This window comes from Peromyscus maniculatus, chromosome 1 (genome assembly GCF_049852395.1).
Source record: "Peromyscus maniculatus bairdii isolate BWxNUB_F1_BW_parent chromosome 1, HU_Pman_BW_mat_3.1, whole genome shotgun sequence".
NCBI lineage: Eukaryota > Metazoa > Chordata > Mammalia > Rodentia > Cricetidae > Peromyscus > Peromyscus maniculatus.
The window spans coordinates 152057704-152081237 of record NC_134852.1 but is presented as its reverse complement, the minus strand read 5'-3'; the positions used below and the strand labels follow the sequence as shown (position 1 = coordinate 152081237).

The following is a 23534-nucleotide window of genomic DNA, read 5'->3' as shown; positions in this document are numbered from 1 at the left end:
CTTGTTTATGGGGGGGGGGGGAGTGCGTGTGTGCCACAACACACGTGTCAAGGTTAGAGGACAACTCCTGAAATCAGTCCTCTCCTTCCCTATGTGATTGAACTCAGGTTTACAGGCTTGGTGGCATGTTGTCTTTAACCCAAATGATCTTACCGGACCTCAAATGTTTTGTTTATTGCATTTGCAAATATTCAAGTATTATGTATTGGTTTGCATTTGTAGAAACTCATAGACACCAGCAACCTTGGAGAGATGGCTCAGTCAGTAAGGTACTAGTAGATAAAGCATGAAGATCTATATTTAATCCCCAGAAAACATGTGCACACAGCTGGAGAGGAAAAGACAGGAGATCCCTGCAGCTTGCTGGCCAGCTAGCCCAGCCTAATCAGTACACCCCAAGTTCAGCAGAGACTCTGTCTCAAAAACAAGGTGAACAGCACCTAAAGAATGGCACCCAATGACAGTTGCGTAACTAGATCTGTTTGGGGAGCCCTTGGCAGTGGAACCAGGACTTATCCCAGGTGCATGAAATGGCTTTTTGGAGCACATTCCCTAGGGGGAAGGGGCTTGGTCCTGCCTCAACTTAGTATGCCAGACTTAGTTGACTTCCCGCAGGAGGCCTTACCCTCTCTGAGGAGTGGATGGTGGGTGGAATAGGGGGAGGGGGAGGACGGGGAAAAGGGAGAGAAAGGGGGAACTGGGATTGGTATGTAAAATGAAAAAAAAAATTTAAAAATAAATTTAGAAAAAAGAATGGTACCCAAGGTTGACCACTGCCCTCTAAGTGCACCAACATACGTGTGCACACACATAGACACAACACAAATACATACATATAACTGCCTGTAACTCCAGCTCCAGGAGATTCAATACTCCCTTCTAGTCTCTATGTGAAAACACACACACACACACACACACACACACACACACACACACACACACACACACACACACACACACACACACACCTCTTCCCAAAGGGGGACCATTTGCATTTTCTCTTGCATCCATCCAAGAGCCATCACTGGACAGCCACCAAGTGTCTCTGGCTCCCCCAGCTGCTCAATTGTAGTATTACAATCCCAGCATCCAAAGTATTTGCTGAGCTGAACCTGAAGGATGGATTCTGGGAAGACTCCTGAGCTGGCTTTAGCCACCACAACAGAAGAGACCTTGGAGATGAGAGCTGCCCTGTCCCCTCAGGTTCTAGGCAGCTGAGGCATGCAGTAGGATGACAGCCAAGCAGCAAGCAGGAAACATGAGGGAAACAGGCCTCATGCTGTTGTAAGCCTCTGATACTTGGCAGTTTTTGTCATTGCGGCAGACAGAGTCCATCCTGGCTAATACACGTTAGAAAGTTTTCTTTTAAATATTAATCTTTAGATTTTGAGATTAAACCTTATTCATGATTATAGAGACTCTGGGTAAGAGAGAGGGTTTCATACGCAGTGTGTGCGCGCACACGCACACACACACACACACACACACACACACCATGTTTGAACCAATACAAGAGCAAGCTAAGGGAATTGACATGTTTTCAAAGGACCACACAAGCATATGCTGGTAGGTCCATGGGGTTTGACAGCAGTCTTTGAGGAGACTTGTTATAGTTGGTGTATGGAGTATTCCCACCCCCTACCCCACCCCCCAAAAAAGGCTCACAGATTCCAAGGTAAGAGTGTTATTTGGGGAGACTCAATGGAGGGTGAGACCTGGCTAACAGTGACAAGGGGCTGAGTCCTTGCAGGATATTGCCCCTGGCCTTTTCCAGACCTGCTCAGTCAGGTTCTGGCCAACCATGCTGTGAACAGTTTGTCTCTGCCACATGTTGCTGCTTCTTTGGTGTTCTTTTTAAATGCATGGGGTCAAGCAATCTTGGGCTGACCCCTCAAAATCCTGAGCCAAATAAACCTTCCTTCCTTGACACTGCTTCTAGTTGGGTATATTTATCACAGTGACGCAGACCTAAACAATACAGTCCACAAAGTTACCATTGTTTTTCTTTCAGTTGCGGCAGAAGCCAGTGCCCTGCCCCCCTGTCTGTGACCCGAGGCCTCTTCAGTGACACACACACATACTCCATAGGCACAAACCCATGGAAATACACTTATGTGCATGCACACCTGTGCACTCACACCTGAACACACACTGTCCCCAGAGCATGTGGACAAAAGTCTCACCCATAGTGGGAAACCCTGGAAAGGAATATACAAGACTTTGCTCAGCCAGTACTCTGAACGGACAGAGCCCAGAGCCCAAGGGAAAGCAATACAGGGGGCAGGGTCACATTGTGTCTGGTGTGCAAAAACCAGTAGCTGGACCCCGGGGGTCCCTGAGGAACCCTCTCCAAACCATCAAGCCCCGCCCAATTCCCAGAAGCCATCCACACAGTGGCCAGCACAACCAACTTACACCACACGACCAGAGTGGCTATGCCTGAGTTTATTATCAGAAAGCAAAGAATGGAACAGAAACTCTGAAAATAAATATCTGCAGAGAAGAAGCCAAGCTAGAAGTGGAGGAAGCTCAGAGAGTCAGCAGGATGGCACAGGATGGGAAGGGATGTGTACAGTAGAACCCATTCACTTCCTTCCCAGAAATCGGGGACTGGAACGCCGGACTCGCTGCGGGAGCCCACAGACGGTATCCTGGCACAGACAGCTCTCAATGTGTGTGTAGGTATGGCTCAGCTCACTGCCGTCTGGACATTCCAGGGTCACCTGGCGCTGGCTGGTCCTTTCTTCCTTGCAGCAAGAACATTTGTGATCCAGATCCTGGAAATGGGTGGAGTACCTGGGGACATGAAGGGCAGAATGAGTGCCAGCTCCCTGGGAACAGCATCAGCAGCCTCCCTCACTGGCTCCCTAGTCCTGCTCCTGCAGTCCAGTCAGCTTTAGCCCCCGCCCCGAGCTGAGCCCTAACCTATGTTACCCCTTCCTTCTGAGCCTGTGCCTGGCCATTCCAGCTCCTCCCAGAATCCCACACTCTTGGTGGAAAGCTGCTTCTGTCCTTGAGCTCCTCCACCCTCCATCTCCCGCTTGCAGCCTGGGACTCACATGGCAAAGGTCCCGCAGGAGCCGGAACAGTAGTTCATGGAGACGTTCTTGGTGCAGCCATTGTGAGAAATCTCCTTCATGACAGGGGTGGTGGAGCAAGGGGCTGCGGTGTGGTTTTTAGGGATGCCTGTGGAAGGAGACGCGAGTGTAGGGGCGGTCAGGACTCTCTCTCTCTCTCTCTCTCTCTCTCTCTCTCTCTCTCTCTCTCTCTCTCTCTCTCCCTCCCTCCTTCCCCCCTCCTCCCTCCCTCCTCTTCCTCCTCCTCTTCCCCCTCTCCCCTTCCCTCCCCTCTCCCCCTATTGTACTGTTTCCTCTCCTTTTTCCAAGCATGCCTAGTCCTTAACTCCCAGTCTCACTGCTCTTTCAGGAAATGAGCTCCAGCTTGCAGCCGGGTTCCACCAAGCCCCTTCCTGGAAAGGGACTCACATCCTTATACATCCACACAAGCGAAGGAGACACAGCAGGAACAGGAGTCCTGAAGCGCTCTGCCCTTGCGTCTTCCTGCCCAAGGTTCTGGTGAAGCCCGCCCACCCCCCTACCCATCTCCAGCTGTACTCACATGTCTGACAGCAGCCGTTAGGCATGTACGTGATGGAACCCTGAAGGGAAAGAGGAATGAGGAGGAAGCCCAGAGCACCCCCAGCAGGTGAGTGGGGTCCATGAGAGCTGTCCCATAGGAGGGTATGGAACAAGCCTCCCAGAAACCAGGCAGCTGGCACATCAGGCAGAGCACACATGGCCAGTGCCATAGGGGTCCCACTCACCGGAACACAATCACTGGGGTTGAAGTCTGGGCAGGTGATGTTGGAGACAGAGGAGATGAGCTGGTTGTTGATTTTTATGCAGCTGAAGAAGGTACACTTGTCGTTGGGGTTTTTCTCTATGTCTCCAGGCTGTGGACACAACACAGTTAGAACGAGGTTAAGCGAGTGCCCCTCCAGAGGCCAGCCCAGGAAGATGTGGGGGGTACAGCTTCACAGACAGGAGGCTGGCCCTAGGTCCAGAGTCACTGGGCAAGTGACACCCATAAGAGTCTTGGAGACAGGAACTTACCTGCTTGTGGTTGCAAACCACAAAAATCTCTAACCTAGGTCTAGCCTGTGAACTAGGAAGTGACTCTGAACAGGGAAAGGGTCTTTGAAAATCTCAAGGAAAGAATCTGGAGATGAGGTCATCCTACGCCAAGATGGTCCTAACTCCAGGGATGAGCATCCTTGTAAGAGGAGACATGGGCTCAGATAGAAGAGAGGCTGCTACATGGAGACCAAGTCGGAGATGATGCAAACACAACCAGTGTCGCCTGAAGTCCGAAGAAGAGGAGGCAGGAAGGACTCCTCACAGCTTCTGCTAGCCTTAATCCTGGATTTCAGAGCTCCAGAAGTGGAATAGCCATACATGTTGTTTTTAGCCACCCAAATATGGTCACTCATACCAAGCCATGTGGGACCTGGGATGACTCCAGGCCAGTGACTGACAAGCTCACGGGGTGGGGGGGGGGGGGAGCCTGGAGCACTGGTCATTGCCTGTGAACACACACCTTCAGGATGAGGTACTGCTGGTTGGGCCCCTCGATGATGCAGTGGGTCTGTTGGCACTTCCTGCAGCACTCCCCGGGGACCTCCACAAGTTCAAAGCCCTGTGGACACAGGAGAGGACAAGGTTGAGATCAAAGACTTGTCCCTGCAACCAAGCAGGTCCTGGGATCGCTGGAATACCTCACCTGCGGGGAGGCTACACATGGAACAAGTACTATGGTGGGAGGCACCATTTGGCAAGGAAGAGGTTTTGTTTAAAAAAAAATTGAAGGCAAATCATGGAAATGAACATGGAACCGTGGCCTCTTAGAAGACAGGAAGAGGGTAAACCGAGGCAGGAAGAGGGAGAGAAGCAAGGAGCCGCACTTACGGAGCTGCAGGAGATGTTGCAGGGCACATGGGTACAGGAGATGATGTTGACCTGAGTGTCGTTGTCCATGGTGTCGGTGCATACACAGTCCTGGCACTTGGTGGAATGCACCGGAGATCCAGGCTGCAGGAGCAGGCAGAAGTAAGTAAGGGAGCCGCACACACCATCACCCATGCATACTCCATTGTCAGGAGACAGACAGTGCCACCATCCTCCCTGTCCCCTCCCAGTTCAGAACTCACCTGGTATTCAGCGTTCTGGTGCACACACACACCCTTGGGTTCTTGGAAGAAAGAGTGGGAAAAGCCATCAGAGGCCATCCTGAGCCTCAGCCTCCCACACACATCTAAGTAGGCTTAGGTCTGGGTGGATACCCAGCCAAAGCCATGTTAAAGAAGCACAAGGAGAAAGCATGCTCCCTCCACTGACGCCTTGTTCACAGCCTGCCCTGCCTGTGGCCTTCTCTTGCCTGGCTGGCCTCACTTACCACAGGAGTAAACCGGGCAGCACTTTCCAGGCACATGCTGGCTCTTCGCTTCGAATCCCAGCAAGCATGAGGGGCGTTCTGCTTTGCACAATTTGGGGTCGCATTCTGAAGGCAGAGCAAGAGTGTGGTGACCAGGATGGATCACACCGGCAGAACACCACTTCCCACTGCATAGCATGGGTCCAGGCCCCTGTGGAGCCCACTAAGACCAGTACTGGAAGTACTTAGGAGCAGGAGCTCCTGGTCTGATCCAACAGCCGCTGCCACTGCCCTCTCAAGTGAGTGTAACCTGAGCTCACCGGTGAGGAAATGGCAGAAAGCCTCACCTACAACAGGCAAGCTTGGTTACACTAGGAGCCCCAGCAGGACATGGCCCCAGGGGTCTGAGAACGGCTCCCGTGCCCCAGGGGTGTCCTTACTGCATGAAGTAATGTTGCAGCACTTGTCATCTGGGTTGACCTCCTCGACAAGGTAGGTGCCATCCTCCTCGCATGTGGTCTGGGTCTCCCCAGCACATTTCTTGGCCTGGCAGACAATGCCACTTCCACCCTCTAGGCAAACACACTCCTTGCAGTCAAACTCAAAGTGCTCTCCAAACTGCAAAGAGGAAAGATCAGATTAACACCAGGCTAGCCCTACTATGGCACTTCCATGGCTAACCGGGGAGAAAAGAGCTAGAGCAGGTAGCCAGATGAGGGGTCAAGTGAGAAAGCCATATCCCCCACCATCTCTGAGCTCATAGGGAAGATTTAGGGACAGGCCAGCAGCTGTTCATTCAAGGTCACTGATATCACACAGATATGACTTGCTCATCAGCACCCACCAACATCCTCCTGGTATGCAACGACACACCATACATATCTCACATTTAGTCAGAGTATATGACTGGTGAGTGGATGGATGGATAGATGAATGGATGGCCTGATGGATGAGTTGATGACTGGAAAGATAGAAGGATGGATGGATGATGGATTGGTGGTTGGTTGCATGGATGAATAGTATGTAGGTAGTTGGATGGATAGATGGATGGATAGATGATAGATGAGTGGGTGCTTGGGTAAAGGATGGATGGGTGATGGGTAGGTTTTTAGATTGGTGGATAATGGATAGATAGATGAATGGGTGGATGATGGATAGGTCGAGGGTGGGTAAGTAGATGAATGAATGAAGGATAGATAGATAGATAGATAGATAGATAGATAGATAGATAGATAGATAGATAGATAGATAGATAGATGATAGAAGGGTGGTTGAATGAATAGATAGCAGATGGGTAGATGGAGGATGAATGGTTCAGATGGATGGGTGGCTGGATAGACTGATGGATGTGGAATAGGTAGGTGAATGATGAATGAATGAATGGAGAATGGATGGATGAAGAAAGGATAAGCTAGTGAATATGGATAGGTGGATGATGGTTGGTTGGATGGATGGATGAATGGATAACAAATGGGTGATAGATGAGATGAAAGATAGATGAATGAGTGGGTGATAACATGGATGGCTAATAGATGGATGTAAGATGGATAGTTTGGATAGATGAAAGGATCATGGATAGGTATTGGATAGATTGATGGGTGGTTGGACAGGTAATGGATAGGTGAGTAGATAGATGGGTGGGTAGATAAATGGATGATAGCAGATGGTTAAATGGATGACAGACAGCTCAAGGTAATGGACTGATGGACAGATGGGTGAGTGAGTGAATCTCACCCAGGACTTACATGGCTCATGACTCAGTCTTTGGACTCCCAGGCTGTCATATCACTTCACCCCACTCATTCCCCAGAGCTCAGGATTTTAGGGAGAATTACCCCAGCACAGGGGAGAACTTACCTCTCTGGGGACATAGTCGGGTCCCACACAGCCTAGGAAGAGAGAGGAGACAAACTCTGTTAACACTGTCATGGCATTATAGGCATTATAGGAACTGGGATGTGCTTCCTGCCCCTGCCTCTGTAGACACAGAGGAAACAGGAGGGAGGCAGCAGAGGTAGGAGACATACCACAAGTCTTCACACAGACGTCATAGCCAGGGGCAAACTTGGTGGTGCCTTCAGGACAGAAGCAGCCTTCCACCAAGAGTGTGGAATTCTGGGAGGGGCTGGAATGGCAAGACACAGGCTCAGAAGGAAGGAGTGACAGGCTGCGGCTCAGCTCGGGGGCGGGGCTAAAGCTGACTGGACTGCAGGAGCAGGACTAGGGAACCAGCACGAGTCTTCAGGCGGCATACCTGGACTGGCAAGTGGGTTCTTCTGCAGGGCCACAGGCCTGGTACACCCTGTGAGATGGACACTCCACAGCTGCAGAGGGGTACAAGATCAGGAAGGTCGTATCCAGAGAGGGAAGGTTGCCCCTCCCTGCAGTGACAGAGCTACCCATCCCTTCCCACACAGGACCTCACCCCATGCCAGCAGAGGATGGGGAGCTGCCCAGTTCCCTTGCCGACCCACAGGTCCCCAGCACCGGGGAGCACATGGAGAGAGATGAGTGGTACTTACAGCAGGCCCCCTGGGTATGGTTCCGCCAGTCAATGCAGGCACCTTCCTTGGCACAGAGGGCTGCGTAGGCCTGTACACTGGCACACTCCATACCAGAGCCAGGCACAAAGCAGCTATCAAACAGGCAGGCTTCATAGTAGTGCTTGGGAGGCACGAAAGGATGGCACTCGGAAAACAGGCTACGCAGGGAGAGAGGGGTCACACTCTGGTCAGCACCCCGGCCTCGTCACATGCTTCCCAGGCCTCCCTTCCCTCCTGGAACCTGCTCAGAGGCACCCGCCAAAGAGGCACGATGGCTACAGCAACAGAAGACAGAAAGTTCTGGCTTCTAGAAAAGGAAGGACAGGTGCCTGTGCCATCAGGCGTATAGAGACGTACTCTGCACACCTGAATGGTCCCTGGTTGTCAGGATGTCCCCTTCCAACAATCCTGGCGGAGAATCACCTAGCTTTGACTTCAAACACCTCCCAGGGACAGGGAATGTCCTCCTGTGGCTGCCAGATTTAGGGGTTCCTGACCTGTGTCCAAGCTCACACCTGCCCCCCTGATATGCTCATGTCCTCTGGTCAGCTGATCTGCCCAGGGTCTCCAGCTTCCCTGAGCCTGCAGCTGGCCATGAGGTGAGAGATGTCTGAGAGCAAAGAAAAGTGCTGGGGTGCGGGATGTCAGAGAAGATAGCTAGGTCCTGGGAAAACAGAAGCCAAGTCCTGGGGCCCCCTGTGACCCAACACCCATCCACAGTGATACCCCAGCTCTTCCAGGCCCACACAGGGGCTGCTCAGGCTGCTCTGCCTACTTGGGAGACAGCAGGGACAATAGAAAGACGAGACCTCTTGAGATCCTGCTTTTTTTTTTTTTTTCTAAGACAAGATCTCAATAGCCTAGGCTTGTCCTGACCCTCTTGCCTCCACTCCCCACAGGTCACCTGTCCTTGATGAGCTGGCAGATAGGAGACGCAGTGCAGTTCTTGGGCAAGAGCCCTGCTGTCGTGATGGCTGGGCGCTTGGTGGTGAAGTCATTGTGAGGACATTGTGGCTTGGAGGGGTCAATCACCAACCACTGGTCAGCTGCAACTTCGCAGTCGGAGATGATCTCCCCGCTGGGGAGGATACAGTCATCTGCAGTATTGTTGGTGCAGGTGCCTATAGACAGAGAAAGCACCCATCAAGCCAGCACCAAGACCACACTATCAGACTCAGGTCAAGCCCTGGGGGCTCTCCTTCTCCGGTCCAGGTTCCCTGTGTCCCACTGGTCAGGCAAGAGGGAAAAGTCAAAGCCAAGCCAGCATCTGCTGGCTTCTCACAGGGACCAAACACAAGACATTGCCACAGGGCCCGTCCACAGAGGAGCAGAGAACCCACAGCTAGGCGACAGGTGCCCACACACCCAGTCTTGCCCTCCAAGGAAAACGGCTGGGCGACTCACCACACTGGCCCTTTGTGTTGTTGCCAAACATGCGGTAGGGCAGCCGGATGGAGAAAGACAGACCGTTGTAGGAGATCTGGGCACCCAGCTCGGGGATGTCCACCATAAAGTTGATGCCAGATTCGTATACCTGCAGCCCATACTTCTTGTAGGGCAGAGCCACTACCTGCTTGTTCACCTGCACCTGTGGTCAACATGTCCAAGTCAGGGAGGGCCTCAGAGACAGGAGCAAGAGCCTGCCACCGGCCAGAGGCCTGCCCTGCTCTGTCCTGTCCCACCATTGTCCTCTGGAAGCCACATAGCTGATCAAAGAGGCCAAGTAGCACCTTGGGAGAGCACCTGGGATATCTCTACCCCTATCTAAAAGGGGATCTTTTCCTGTCCCTCACCTCTTTCTCTTCCCTTCTTGCTTCCTTTCCACCACACTGGGGCAGACTTTTGTCCCAGCTCATCCCAGGAGAAGCCAAAGAAGGCTCTTCCCAGAGAATCTGAGGCACCATGATGCCTCAGGGCTCCTCAGATGTTTCAGTCACCATCCCCAATAACCCCAGAGGATAGAGAAGACTCGGCTAGACACAGTCACTTCCTGTTCACATATCCTCAGAGAGGGAGTGTCTGTGCTCACTTAGAGAGCCCATGAGAAGGGCTGACATGACACCAAGGAGGCCCTACATGTGCCATGGCTCCAGGCTGGTCCAATGGACCTGCAGCTTGGTCCTCTGTTGCCTGGGGCCTACAGTATAAGGCCATGAGAGACACACTGTGGATGCCCAGCCAGCCCCAGCCACATACCTGCACCTCAATGGGCATCATGTGCACAGTCTTGATTTGCACTTCCTGGGTCTCATGGCGCACAATTAGTGTGCGGGGGCAGGACACTTGGTCATTGACATCGCAATGGTAGTTGTCAATATAGACCCCAAAGTTGTCCACATTGGAGATAATCTCCTCCACCAGCACGTAGGTACAGTTACCCTGGTAACTGTAGTAGAGCCCATCGAAGGTGACAAAGTGCGGGTCTCCCCAGCCGGTACAGTAGCCTGTGGAAGAAGCTCTGTAAGTTGATGTCACCAAGCCAGAACCACTGGAATCAAACATGGTCAGGATTCAAGGGATAGGCTGAAAAGCCAGCAGTAACTAAAGGAATCTGAAAAACCTGGTCCCTAGGCTGAGCCACTAAAATCTTTTAAAAACATCTTCCCAGTTGGTCCAGAGACACCCCCTCTTCTGCAGGGTGAGACCTTACTTTAGAGCCAGAAGGTCATTCCTAACCTCAGAAGCATCCTTGCTCAGAAAGGTGCCTCTGCCCCACCAGTCAAGGCTTCTACCTACCCAAGCTCCTACCGGGGGAGACATAAAGGGTATTGAGAAGTCCCTAAGACTGTATGCACAGCCTACAGCAGGCACTTAGCAATCAAGGTCTGTCCCCAGAGGCTGGCCCTGCAGCCACTGGGACCAAAGAAGAAAGGGCCGTGGCAGGTGTATCCCCGGATAACTAAGGGCCTTACAGTCACACTCCCAGTGCCAGCAGCAGCCATCAGGATCAGTGACGCGCACAGGCTTGAGGCCATTGGAACAGGTGGGCATGGGTGGGGGGTTGCACTCCTTTTCCACAATCTCTACTACGTTGTCATACTTGCAAATGGCCATGGTACAGTTACACAGCCACCAGGTCTCATTCACCTGCAGGATGGAGGGTGTGGAACAGTTAGCAGGCAGCCTAGCTTAGCTCCTCCAGTCTACACAGGAGGATAGAACCCGCTCAGGGATGGAGCTGAGGGAAGCTAGGATAAGAACAAGAAAGGCTGGATATGGTGAAAAGAGAGAGGGCCAGCAGACCCTGTGCCCATGATGTTTGGGAAAGCATCAGTTCTACTGGAGAAGGTACAGGGTGTGGGGATACGGGCATCTTGAACAATGAGGAAGCGTGTCAATCAGATGGTGGGTGCCTGGATGTGGACCTGTTCAGTGCCAGGGTAACAAGCCACATACTGTCCACTGACCTGTCTAGGAGGATCAAAGTCTTGGCACTCAAAGATGGGGGTTGTGGTTGGAGTGCTGGTTGTTGACTTGGATGTTGTGGATTTTGGCGTGGAGGGTGTCGACTTTGAAGACGTGGTAGATGGTGTGGAAGGTGTGGTCGTCAGAGGCGTTGAGGGTGTAGAAGTTGAGGGAGTAGATGGACAGGACCAATTGAAGAACTGGACTGTGCAATCCAAAGAGCAGTTCACATAATAACACGTGTCCCCAAGGGTATTGTTGTAGACCAGTTCACCTAAGAAGAGAAGGAAAGAGAAGAATGTAGTCTTTACACCTTCCAAAGGCATAGCTGGACACTAGAACACACTGATAGACTCCTTGGAGGCCATGGGGAGGGACTTACTGTACTGGGGGAGGGTCCCTAGGGGAGATGACCAGGCTTAAATGAGGTATGAAGGTGAGCCCCCTAGCATGGCATTAGTGGCATTACAAGAAGAGGAAGAGAGACCAGAGCTGGCACATTTGTGCCACCTCAACACCTGATACCTGCATCATGTTTTGATGCAGAATTAGGAACTCATCAGGTGCCAGTGCCATGTTCCTGTACTTCCTAACTCCAAAACTGTCAGCTGAATGACTGTCTATTATTTATAAATCACCTGGCCTCAAGTATTTTGTTATAACAGAAAACAGACTAAGACCACCCCTATTTGTTCTCCTGAACTTGGAAGAGCCTTGACTTCTGGTTCATGTTCCCAGCAAGGTAAAGCTGACCACAAAAGCATCTGCCCATGACCAGCATCCAGCTTCCTGAGGAAGCTCCATGTTGAGATCTGACCCTGGTTCTACTCATTGGAAAGAACAGGACCAGCTTGAGCTTTGTGAACATTAGAAATGAACACCATGGATACCTGGGCCATAGAATGTTCCATCCAAAACACAGCAGGTAACCAAGGTGGCAGTGCTGGTCCAGGCAGTGCTGGGAGAGGTGATTGGGGAGACTGAGACTGTCCCCAAAGAGGAGGTCCTGGTGGTCTCCAAAGTAGTTGGTGTGGTTGATGAGAGCCTTGTCTGGGTGACGGTTTCCATGGTAGACACTGGCACAGTGGGGGATGTAGGGGTGGATGTGGAGGGTGGTCTGGTGGTGGTTGAAGTTGGCACTGTTGTGGTCTTTGAGGAGGTAGACACACCTGTAAGAACAGTTACATTGTGGACCGATGGCACCGTTCATCTCACATGCTGCAGAGCTCAACCTGCAAGCCCCACCACAGAGAGAGAACAGCTGACTCAAGAAGCCATGGGGAGGTGTCAAAGCCTTATATCCACTCACCAGGACTCGACTTCACCATGCACACTGTGTGACTGTCACGCTACACACTGGACATGTGACAGTGCCAGACTAGCTACCCTCCAAGGCCTCTTGTGCCATGCCCAGACCCAGAGTGGTCCTCTGCCTTACACCAGCCCTGGCCTGATGCAGCCTAGACTTCCCTGGGAGAGCTTTCCCCATAGGGTCCCATCAGTGTTGGGCGACAAAGTTTATGCTGAAGTAGCTCTTTCTGAGGAAAGCCTATCTACAGAAAGACAGTGATCTTTGTTTCCAGCCAATTCATCACTCCCAGGGATCTGACTCAGGGGACGGAGAAGGCCCACTTAGCCTGCCTCAAACCTTCCAGAAGACTGGCCTCCTTGGGCAAGAACAGGGTCATGAAGCACGAAATGCTGACCCAAGGCTCGGATCTTGAGGCCACAAAGCTTCCCTGACAAAAGGAAGCTATTCTAAGAGAGGAGGAAAATGGGTGACTTTACATGTGTGCTTACCAGGAGTTGTGGTAGGTCCTGGTGTTGATCCTGGAGGTGAAGAGGGTGTGCTGCCCACAGATGGAGTGATGAAGGGTGATGTTGTTCCAGGTGACGATGCTGTGCTAGATGTTGCTATGGTAGTTACAGGGGTGCTTTGAACGGTGACGATCTCCTCCGAGGGTGGGGGAGAAGTGGACACAGTGGTCACAGGCGTTGATGGCTTGGTTGGAGGTTTGGAAGAAGTTGGTCCTGTAGTAGGTACTGTGTTTGTAGAAGTAAAGATCTCTTTGGTTGTGGTGGGTTTGGGGGTTGGGGTTTGGCTAGTGGAAGATGTTGGGGTTGTGCTTTCAGTAGAGGTAGAGGGTGGAGTTGGGGTTTCTGAAGGGGTGGGAGATGGGGTTGGAGTCTCTGTGATTATGACAGTGGCTGTTGGGGTTGTGTAATGTGTGGTGGTGGTGGTGGTGGTGGTGGTGGTGGTGATGGTGGTCAGAGTAGAGGATGAGGATAGGATTGGTGTGGTAGTAGAGGCTGGAGTTGGTGTCCCTGGGATGGTAGAGGTTGGAGTTGGAGTCACTGTGGTAGAGGGGGTTGGGCTTGGTGTCTGTGTGGTGGTAGATGCTGGAGTGGAGGTGCTTGTGTGGGGTGTTGGTGTTGTGGTCTGGGTGGTGGTAGATATTGAGGTTGAGGTCTCTGTGGTGGTAGCTGTTGGTGTTGGAGTCACTGTGGTAGTGGGGGTTGTGATTGGTGTCTGTGTGGTGGTAGATGTTGGAGTTGAGGTGGTTGTGTGGGGTGTTGGTGTTGTGGTCTGTGTGGTGGTAGATGTTGCAGGTGAGGTCTCTGTGGTGGTAGCAGTTGGTGTAGGAGTCACTGTGGTAGTGGGAGTTGTGATTGGTGTCCCTGTGGTGGTAGATGTTGGAGTTGAGGTGCTTGTGTGGGGTGTTGGTGTTGTGGTCTGTGTGGTGGTAGATGTTTCAGGTGAGGTCTCTGTGGTGGTAGCAGTTGGTGTTGGAGTCACTGTGGTAGTGGGGGTTGTGATTGGTGTCTGTGTGGTGGTAGATGTTGAGGTGGAGGTGTTTGGGGAAGGTGTTGGTGTTGTGGTCTGTGTGGTGGTAGATGTTTCAGGTGAGGTCTCTGTGGTGGTAGCAGTTGGTGTAGGAGTCACTGTGGTAGTGGGGGTTGTGATTGGTGTCTGTGTGGTGGTAGATGTTGAGGTGGAGGTGTTTGGGGAAGGTGTTGGTGTTGTGGTCTGTGTGGTGGTAGATGTTTCAGGTGAGGTCTCTGTGGTGGTAGCAGTTGGTGTAGGAGTCACTGTGGTACTGGGGGTTGTGATTGGTGTCTGTGTGGTGGTAGATATTGAGGTGGAGGTGCTTGTGTGGGGTGTTGGTGTTGTGGTTTGTGTGGTGGTAGATGTTTCAGGTGAGGTCTCTGTGGTGGTAGCAGTTGGTGTAGGAGTCACTGTGGTAGTGGGGGTTGTGATTGGTGTCTGTGTGGTGGTAGATATTGAGGTGGAGGTGCTTGTGTGGGGTGTTGGTGTTGTGGTCTGTGTGGTGGTAGATGTTTCAGGTGAGGTCTCTGTGGTGGTAGCAGTTGGTGTTGGAGTCACTGTGGTAGTGGGAGTTGTGATTGGTGTCTGTGTGGTGGTAGATGTTGAGGTGGAGGTGTTTGGAGAAGGTGTTGGTGTTGTGGTCTGTGTGGTGGTAGATGTTTCAGGTGAGGTCTCTGTGGTGGTAGCAGTTGGTGTAGGAGTCACTGTGGTAGTGGGGGTTGTGATTGGTGTCTGTGTGGTGGTAGATGTTGAGGTGGAGGTTTTGGGGGAAGGTGTTGGTGTTGTGGTCTGTGTGGTGGTAGATGTTTCAGGTGAGGTCTCTGTGGTGGTAGCAGTTGGTGTAGGAGTCACTGTGGTAGTGGGGGTTGTGATTGGTGTCTGTGTGGTGGTAGATGTTGAGGTGGAGGTGTTTGGGGAAGGTGTTGGTGTTGTGGTCTGTGTGGTGGTAGATGTTTCAGGTGAGGTCTCTGTGGTGGTAGCAGTTGGTGTTGGAGTCACTGTGGTAGTGGGGGTTGTGATTGGTGTCTGTGTGGTGGTAGATATTGAGGTGGAGGTGCTTGTGTGGGGTGTTGGTGTTGTGGTCTGTGTGGTTGTAGATGTTTCAGGTGAGGTCTCTGTGGTGGTAGCAGTTGGTGTTGGAGTCACTGTGGTAGTGGGGGTTGTGATTGGTGTCTGTGTGGTGGTAGATGTTGAGGTGGAGCTGCTTGGGGAAGGTGTTGGTGTTGTGGTCTGTGTGGTGGTAGATATTGAGGTGGAGGTGCTTGTGTGGGGTGTTGGTGTTGTGGTCTGTGTGGTGGTAGATGTTGAGGTGGAGGTGCCTGGGGAGGTTGTTGGTGTTGTGGTCTCTGTGATAGTAGATGTGGAAGTTGAGGTCTCTGTGGTTGTTGGTGTTGGGGTTGGAGTCACTGTACTAGAGGGGGTTGGACTAGGTGTCTGTGTGGTGGTAGATGTTGGAGTGGAGGTACTTGTGTGGGGTGTTGGTGTTGTGGTGTGTGTGGTGGTAGATGTTGGAGTGGAGGTACTTGTGTGGGGTGTTGGTGTTGTGGTGTGTGTGGTGGTAGATGTTGCAGGTGAGGTCTCTGTGGTGGTAGCAGTTGGTGTTGGAGTCACTGTGGTAGTGGGGGTTGTAATTGGTGTCCCTGTGGTGGTAGATGTTGAGGTGGAGGTGTTTGGGGAAGGTGTTGGTGTTGTGGTCTGTGTGGTGGTAGATATTGAGGTGGAGGTGCTTGTGTGGGGTGTTGGTGTTGTGGTCTGTGTGGTGGTAGATGTTGAGGTGGAGGTGCCTGGGGAGGTTGTTGGTGTTGTGGTCTCTGTGATAGTAGATGTGGAAGTTGAGGTCTCTGTGGTGGTCGGTGTTGGGGTTGGAGTCACTGTAGTAGAGGGGGTTGGACTAGGTGTCCCAGTGGTGGTAGATGTTGGAGTGGAGGTACTTGGGGAAGGTGTTGGTGTTGTGGTCTGTGTGGTGGTAGATGTTGCAGGTGAGGTCTCTGTGGTGGTAGCAGTTGGTGTTGGAGTCACTGTGGTAGTGGGAGTTGTGATTGGTGTCTGTGTGGTGGTAGATGTTGAGGTGGAGGTTTTTGGGGAAGGTGTTGGTGTTGTGGTCTGTGTGGTGGTAGATGTTTCAGGTGAGGTCTCTGTGGTGGTAGCAGTTGGTGTAGGAGTCACTGTGGTAGTGGGGGTTGTGATTGGTGTCTGTGTGGTGGTAGATGTTGAGGTGGAGGTTTTGGGGGAAGGTGTTGGTGTTGTGGTCTGTGTGGTGGTAGATGTTTCAGGTGAGGTCTCTGTGGTGGTAGCAGTTGGTGTAGGAGTCACTGTGGTAGTGGGGGTTGTGATTGGTGTCTGTGTGGTGGTAGATGTTGAGGTGGAGGTGTTTGGGGAAGGTGTTGGTGTTGTGGTCTGTGTGGTGGTAGATGTTTCAGGTGAGGTCTCTGTGGTGGTAGCAGTTGGTGTTGGAGTCACTGTGGTAGTGGGGGTTGTGATTGGTGTCTGTGTGGTGGTAGATGTTGAGGTGGAGCTGCTTGGGGAAGGTGTTGGTGTTGTGGTCTGTGTGGTGGTAGATATTGAGGTGGAGGTGCTTGTGTGGGGTGTTGGTGTTGTGGTCTGTGTGGTGGTAGATGTTTCAGGTGAGGTCTCTGTGGTGGTAGCAGTTGGTGTAGGAGTCACTGTGGTAGTGGGGGTTGTGATTGGTGTCTGTGTGGTGGTAGATGTTGAGGTGGAGGTTTTGGGGGAAGGTGTTGGTGTTGTGGTCTGTGTGGTGGTAGATGTTTCAGGTGAGGTCTCTGTGGTGGTAGCAGTTGGTGTAGGAGTCACTGTGGTAGTGGGGGTTGTGATTGGTGTCTGTGTGGTGGTAGATGTTGAGGTGGAGGTGTTTGGGGAAGGTGTTGGTGTTGTGGTCTGTGTGGTGGTAGATGTTTCAGGTGAGGTCTCTGTGGTGGTAGCAGTTGGTGTTGGAGTCACTGTGGTAGTGGGGGTTGTGATTGGTGTCTGTGTGGTGGTAGATGTTGAGGTGGAGCTGCTTGGGGAAGGTGTTGGTGTTGTGGTCTGTGTTGTGGTAGATATTGAGGTGGAGGTGCTTGTGTGGGGTGTTGGTGTTGTGGTCTGTGTGGTGGTAGATGTTGAGGTGGAGGTGCCTGGGGAGGTTGTTGGTGTTGTGGTCTCTGTGATAGTAGATGTGGAAGTTGAGGTCTCTGTGGTCGTTGGTGTTGGGGTTGGAGTCACTGTACTAGAGGGGGTTGGACTAGGTGTCTGTGTGGTGGTAGATGTTGGAGTGGAGGTACTTGTGTGGGGTGTTGGTGTTGTGGTGTGTGTGGTGGTAGATGTTGCAGGTGAGGTCTCTGTGGTGGTAGCAGTTGGTGTAGGAGTCACTGTGGTAGTGGGGGTTGTAATTGGTGTCCCTGTGGTGGTAGATGTTGAGGTGGAGGTGTTTGGGGAAGGTGTTGGTGTTGTGGTCTCTGTGATAGTAGATGTGGAAGTTGAGGTCTCTGTGGTGGTCGGTGTTGGGGTTGGAGTCACTGTAGTAGAGGGGGTTGGACTAGGTGTCCCAGTGGTGGTAGATGTTGGAGTGGAGGTACTTGGGGAAGGTGTTGGTGTTGTGGTCTCTGTGGTGGTAGCAGTTGGTGTAGGAGTCACTGTGGTAGTGGGGGTTGTGATTGGTGTCTGTGTGGTGGTAGATGTTGAGGTGGAGGTTTTTGGGGAAGGTGTTGGTGTTGTGGTCTGTGTGGTGGTAGATGTTTCAGGTGAGGTCTCTGTGGTGGTAGCAGTTGGTGTAGGAGTCACTGTGGTAGTGGGGGTTGTGATTGGTGTCTGTGTGGTGGTAGATATTGAGGTGGAGGTGCTTGTGTGGGGTGTTGGTGTTGTGGTCTGTGTGGTGGTAGATGTTTCAGGTGAGGTCTCTGTGGTGGTAGCAGTTGGTGTTGGAGTCACTGTGGTAGTGGGAGTTGTGATTGGTGTCTGTGTGGTGGTAGATGTTGAGGTGGAGGTGTTTGGAGAAGGTGTTGGTGTTGTGGTCTGTGTGGTGGTAGATGTTGAAGGTGAGGTCTCTGTGGTGGTAGCAGTTGGTGTTGGAGTCACTGTGGTAGTGGGGGTTGTGATTGGTGTCTTTGTGGTGGTAGATGTTGAGGTGGAGGTGTTTGGGGAAGGTGTTGGTGTTGTGGTCTGTGTGGTGGTAGATGTTTCAGGTGAGGTCTCTGTGGTGGTAGCAGTTGGTGTAGGAGTCACTATGGTAGTGGGGGTTGTGATTGGTGTCTGTGTGGTGGTAGATGTTGAGGTGGAGGTTTTTGGGGAAGGTGTTGGTGTTGTGGTCTGTGTGGTGGTAGATGTTTCAGGTGAGGTCTCTGTGGTGGTAGCACTTGGTGTAGGAGTCACTGTGGTAGTGGGGGTTGTGATTGGTGTCTGTGTGGTGGTAGATATTGAGGTGGAGGTGCTTGTGTGGGGTGTTGGTGTTGTGGTCTGTGTGGTGGTAGATGTTTCAGGTGAGGTCTCTGTGGTGGTAGCAGTTGGTGTTGGAGTCACTGTGGTAGTGGGGGTTGTGATTGGTGTCTGTGTGGTGGTAGATGTTGGAGTTGAGGTGCTTGTGTGGGGTGTTGGTGTTGTGGTCTGTGTGGTAGATGTTGCAGTTGATGTCTCTGTGGTGGTAGAAGGTGGGGTTGGAGTCACTGTGCTGGTAGATGTTGGGGTAGAAGTTACTGTAGTGGTGGTTGAAGTTTGTGTGGTTGTTGTACATCCTATACTACAGCACTGAACATTGATCTCATAGTTGAGACACACACGCATTGGTATGAGCCCTCCTATTTCCTGTTCTGCATTTCTGCACACTAGCCCAACATTTTTGTCACAAATCACTTTCTGTCCTAGCTGATCAAGTGGTTTGTTGGAATACATCACAGCTCTGCAGGAGATGTTTTCTACTCTCCAGCCTGGTTCACAGGCATCTCCAATCAGTTCAAAATCTCCACTTTCTATATCATGGGTGGGTTTGCCAGAATCCTTCCAGCCTGTCCACTTGCAATCTTCAATGCATGTAGTGGGCACTGGTGTGGTGGTGAATGTGGTAGGCAAGGTTGATGAAATGGTGCTTGGTGATGTGGTGGTTGAGGTTCCTGGTGAAGTGGTTGGTGAAGTTGTTACAGAGGTGGTTGGTGAACTGCTAGGAGAGGTGGTTGATGAAGATGGTTGTGAAGTAGTAAATGAAGTCATCAGTGTAGTGGTAGATGAGATGGTTGGTGTAGTGGTCGGGGAAGTGGTTGGTGAAATGATTGATGTAGTAGTAGGCAAGCTTGTTGGTGATGTGGAAGTTGAGGTACTTGGTGAAACTGTTGAAGTGATAGGTGAGGATGTTGGTGAAGTAGTAGATGAAGTGAGTGGGGAGGTTGTTGGTGAAGTGGTAGATAGAGTTGTTGGTGAAGTGGTAGGTGAGGTTGTTGGTGAAGTGGAAGGTGAGGTTGTTGGTGAAGTGGTAGGTGAGGTTGTTGGTGAAGTGGTAGATAGAGTTGTTGGTGAAGTGGTAGGTGAGGTCACAGGTGGGATGGTTGAAGTAGGACAAATATCCATTGGCAAGCAACAGTAGACTCGTATCTCATAGTCATAACAACGTCCAAATACTCCGTCTCCGTTTCCATACTGGTCTTCATTATGGCAAATGAACCCAACTGAGGCATTACACTGTACCTTCTGGCCCAGCTCCTTCCAGCTGAGTTTGGGCTCTGTGGCTGACCTGCACTCAATGTCCTCAGGAGCATTACAGACGCTGTCGAAGGTCTCTCGATCACCACCATCATTGCTATCACTAGGACTGTTGTTGTTGATCCAGTCAGACCAGTAGCAGCATGGTACTAGGGAAGCAAAATTACATATAAGCCATTCATGCTTGAGAGAGGCTAAGGTGATTGAGTCCTCAGTGACCTCCTCAGCCGCCCCACAGATACACTTGCCCACCTCATCATCACCAAGGGACCATGTTTATAGGGTCAGAGATCAGAATAGACTCATTTCCACCTTTTTGCAGCTGAAAGACTGCGGCCCAGAGAGAAGGGACCATCCAAAGCCATGTCTAGGTGGGACACATCCTGGTTTTAGAGCTCCAGCTCAGTACCCCTTCTTTGGCAATGTTGTGAGAGAGAAAAAAAGACCAACAAGGGGGTCTTCCCTAGGAATAATGTGAAAGGGGCTTTGTCTATTCCTGACCAAGAACACACTCATCCACACAGGCCAGGTCCCTCCTCTGTGTCCATGGACTTGACAAACAGTGAGCAAATCCACCTGTGAACCACAGGGAGATAAGTGCAGCCTGCCCTCACTTCTGCTTCTGAAGGAAGCCTGGGAGGGATTTGGAAAATTTTTCTCTTCTTGGCCCTACCTATCATAGAAAAGTATTGTAATGTCACTGACTAGGCATTGTGGATGTAGCTTCAATCAATGAAAAAAGGAGGATATTACTGCACAGTTTAAGTATTTAAAAAAAATGGTCTCTCTACATAGACCATAGGCCTCAAACTTATGGCAATCATCCTGCTTCTGCCTCCCAGGTGCTGGTTGTAAGTGAGCATCACCATGCTTATCCTGCATTGTATGTGTGTGTGAACATCTGTGTGTGTGCATGTTTGTGTGTGTACGTGTGTTTGCAGATGTGAACATGTATATATGTGAATTCAGAGGCCAGAGGACAATCTCCAGTGTCATCCTCAAGAATGCCATCTACTTCCTTTCAGACAAGGTCTCCCACTGGCCTAGAACTTGGCAATTAAATTATACCGGCTTGCCAGTGAGTCCCAAGAATCCTGCTCTCCCCATGTCCCCAACAATGGGATTACAAATGTGCACCCCCAAGTCTTGCATTTTTACAAGGGCTCTGGGGATCAAATCCATGTCCCCATGTTTGTGAAGCAAGTGTTTTGTCAACTGAGCCCCAAGCCCAGCCCAGGTCCCCAAAATTACAGGTGTTCTCTCCTATGTCTGTCATACCCCTGACAGCTCACTCATCATAGATATGGTGTGAACTGGAACAAATGCAGAGCAATGTAAGGACATCCTCCTCCAATGTCCCGAGTTCAGAGAAATGTCAATGCCAACTAAGTTCCCAGTTGGTTTGCTGAATAGAGGCTGAATACACAGACCTGGCTCTGGCTCCCAGAATAAGAAACCATGCTGGATTCTCAAGAAAACAAAAATCCCCAGAATAAGCCTCACCTTCAGTAGTGGTCGTCGTGACTGTGGTAGTGGCAGTACTGGCAGTGGCAGTGGGGGTACTGGCGGTGGCCGTGGGGGTACTGGCGGTGGCCGTGGGGGTACTGGCGGTGGCAGTGGGGGTACTGGCAGTGGCCGTGGGGGTACTGGCGGTGGCAGTGACAGTAGTGGCAGTGATGGTGGTTGTGGTTGTGGTGGTGGTGGAGATGGGGATAGGGGTGGAGACTGTGGTGAAGCTTGTCAGGGTGGATGGAGGTGGCGTGGAGGAGACACAAATATTGAAGTGTTTCTCCACTGTCCCATTGGGGCCGCAGAACTCCCAGTAGCAGAAGATACCATCCTGGGTCTGGTTAAGAATCTTCCCTGCACAGAGGGTATGGGACCATTAAATCAACAAGAAAGACAGACTTTCAAGGCTTCCCCAATTAATCACAGGTGAGGGAAGACTGGTATACATTCCAGCAGGACTGCCTCTCCAGAACCTCTCACTTTGAAGAAGGAGCCTCACTGAAACCCAGAGGCGATGAGCCCAGAACCCAGATGAGAGATGCACTAGAAATTCCCCATAGGGTACCACTCCCATTGGGGAAAGGAAACAAAGATGTGTAGTGTGGGCCCCTCAGGCTTGCTGCACAGCTCAGCAAGTTGGGGCTGGAAAGGACCTGGGCAACCAAGACACAGAGCCCCGGAGGAAACCAATCCCTAGCCGAGGCCAGGTCCCATGTACAAGAAGAGCACAACCCACAGGCTTCCTGGGTTGGGACCTCGAACCCTCCACCTCCAGGACCCCAGCAGAGGGCAGCTTACCTTCGTCTGGATGGCAGATGATTTCTGAGGTGTTGGTACATATACTGCAAAGCAAGTATAGATGCTACAGGTCCCCCCACACTTCCCTGCTCACAGACACCCCATGCCCATCTCCCTGTGCTCTGACCCAAAGCCCCAGAGTACTTCCCCAAACACAAGCTACAAAGAAACCCCACCCACTGGGTTCTAAATATGGCCAGCCAGATGAGGTGACGCAAGCTAAGAAAAGCCGGGCCAAGAGGATGGGGTGAAATCAAAAGGCCTCCATAACCCCAAGGACAGGAACTAGCACCTCTGTATCCTAGATCCTATGATATGTGTACAAGTGTGACTGGGTGTGCAACTGGGTGTGGCTGTGTCCATGTATGTAAGCACATTGAATGGGCTGTGCACGCATGTGAGTGTGGCTATGAGCCATATATGTGTGCTTACATGTACATATGCACCTGACCAGAGTGACCACATTTCCCATTTCCATGTGTCTGAACATGTGTGTGTGTGTGTGTGTGTGTGTGTGTGTGTGTGTGTGTGTGTGTGTGTGTGTGTGCCAACCTTTCCCAGACCCTGTGCAATGTAGGCTCAGTACCAAGACTTGCAGATCTCCTCAGTGGGAACAGATGCATTGGGTGGGTAGCGAGTGTCCTCAATATAGCAGCCACACTTGTCCTCAGTCACACATCTCTTCAGGTCCTCATCATAGATGGGCCTGTCCTTAGGGCACCGAGGGTAGCAACCTAGTGGGTATAGGAAATGGGGCTCAGACCACCACAGAGGACACCCCCTGTACGTCCCCTGCTCCGCCAGACCTTCCTCATCAGCCCCACCCCATGCTTGGGGTGTTTTGCTTGGAGATGTTCATCTATGAAGACCAAGAGTCAGAAGACAGGGTTTGTGTCTCCCCTGCCACTAGGGTGTTCTGCTCTGTGGTTCCCACCCATGAGTTAGCGTGCTCCTCTGCCACCTCTTCAGGAGTCAGGGCCTTAGCTGGGGGCCATGGACCCAGTTCAGTGAACAGACTGCAGCGAAATGAACCTTGTTCCCAAGCCTCTTAGCCCTTGGGCACCTCTCAAGCATCCCCATGTGTCTCCAGCTAATGGCAGCCCTCAACCCGACAGGGGCCTACCCCTTGGCGACTCCCTCCCTGAAGGGCCCTGCCGGCTCACCCTCCAGGTAGGACACAGAGATGTTGGAGTGGATGCCATTGATGGTCCTACAGGTCTCAAAGGTGCGGTTCCCACATGGTTCGTAGTGCCATTCACACTCATCTGGGGGGTTGTAGTAATCACAGAATACAGCTAGAGGGAGAGAGGATGGGGACACGGTCAGGCTTGGGAGCATCC

At 51.7% G+C, this 23534-nt stretch overlaps 1 protein-coding gene across 2 annotated transcripts in view; it reads right to left on the bottom strand.

The window, feature by feature from the left end:
• Nucleotides 1-2429: 2429 nt before the first annotated feature.
• The window catches only part of Muc2 (mucin 2, oligomeric mucus/gel-forming), a 31949-nt gene continuing 10844 nt past the window's right edge, over nucleotides 2430-23534 (bottom strand). Inside the window, exons 25-49 of one of the 2 annotated variants that reach the window (XM_076555276.1) lie at nucleotides 23358-23489; nucleotides 22781-22928; nucleotides 22195-22238; nucleotides 21391-21750; nucleotides 19208-20036; nucleotides 13179-18934; nucleotides 12269-12547; nucleotides 11381-11652; nucleotides 10886-11060; nucleotides 10170-10417; nucleotides 9378-9561; nucleotides 8878-9094; nucleotides 7953-8131; nucleotides 7685-7754; nucleotides 7458-7555; nucleotides 7288-7319; nucleotides 5871-6048; nucleotides 5452-5556; nucleotides 5207-5247; nucleotides 4965-5087; nucleotides 4597-4695; nucleotides 3824-3952; nucleotides 3619-3658; nucleotides 3060-3186; nucleotides 2430-2796 (exon numbers count right to left, since the gene is read on the bottom strand). In XM_076555276.1, the coding sequence (XP_076411391.1) occupies nucleotides 2586-2796; nucleotides 3060-3186; nucleotides 3619-3658; nucleotides 3824-3952; nucleotides 4597-4695; nucleotides 4965-5087; nucleotides 5207-5247; nucleotides 5452-5556; nucleotides 5871-6048; nucleotides 7288-7319; nucleotides 7458-7555; nucleotides 7685-7754; nucleotides 7953-8131; nucleotides 8878-9094; nucleotides 9378-9561; nucleotides 10170-10417; nucleotides 10886-11060; nucleotides 11381-11652; nucleotides 12269-12547; nucleotides 13179-18934; nucleotides 19208-20036; nucleotides 21391-21750; nucleotides 22195-22238; nucleotides 22781-22928; nucleotides 23358-23489 (10076 nt within the window). In that variant the 3' untranslated portion in view covers nucleotides 2430-2585. Of the gene's footprint in view, nucleotides 2797-3059; nucleotides 3187-3618; nucleotides 3659-3823; nucleotides 3953-4596; nucleotides 4696-4964; nucleotides 5088-5206; nucleotides 5248-5451; nucleotides 5557-5870; nucleotides 6049-7287; nucleotides 7320-7457; nucleotides 7556-7684; nucleotides 7755-7952; nucleotides 8132-8877; nucleotides 9095-9377; nucleotides 9562-10169; nucleotides 10418-10885; nucleotides 11061-11380; nucleotides 11653-12268; nucleotides 12548-13178; nucleotides 20037-21390; nucleotides 21751-22194; nucleotides 22239-22780; nucleotides 22929-23357; nucleotides 23490-23534 lie in introns of both variants that reach the window. The other variant, XM_076555273.1, reaches the window with a different exon arrangement.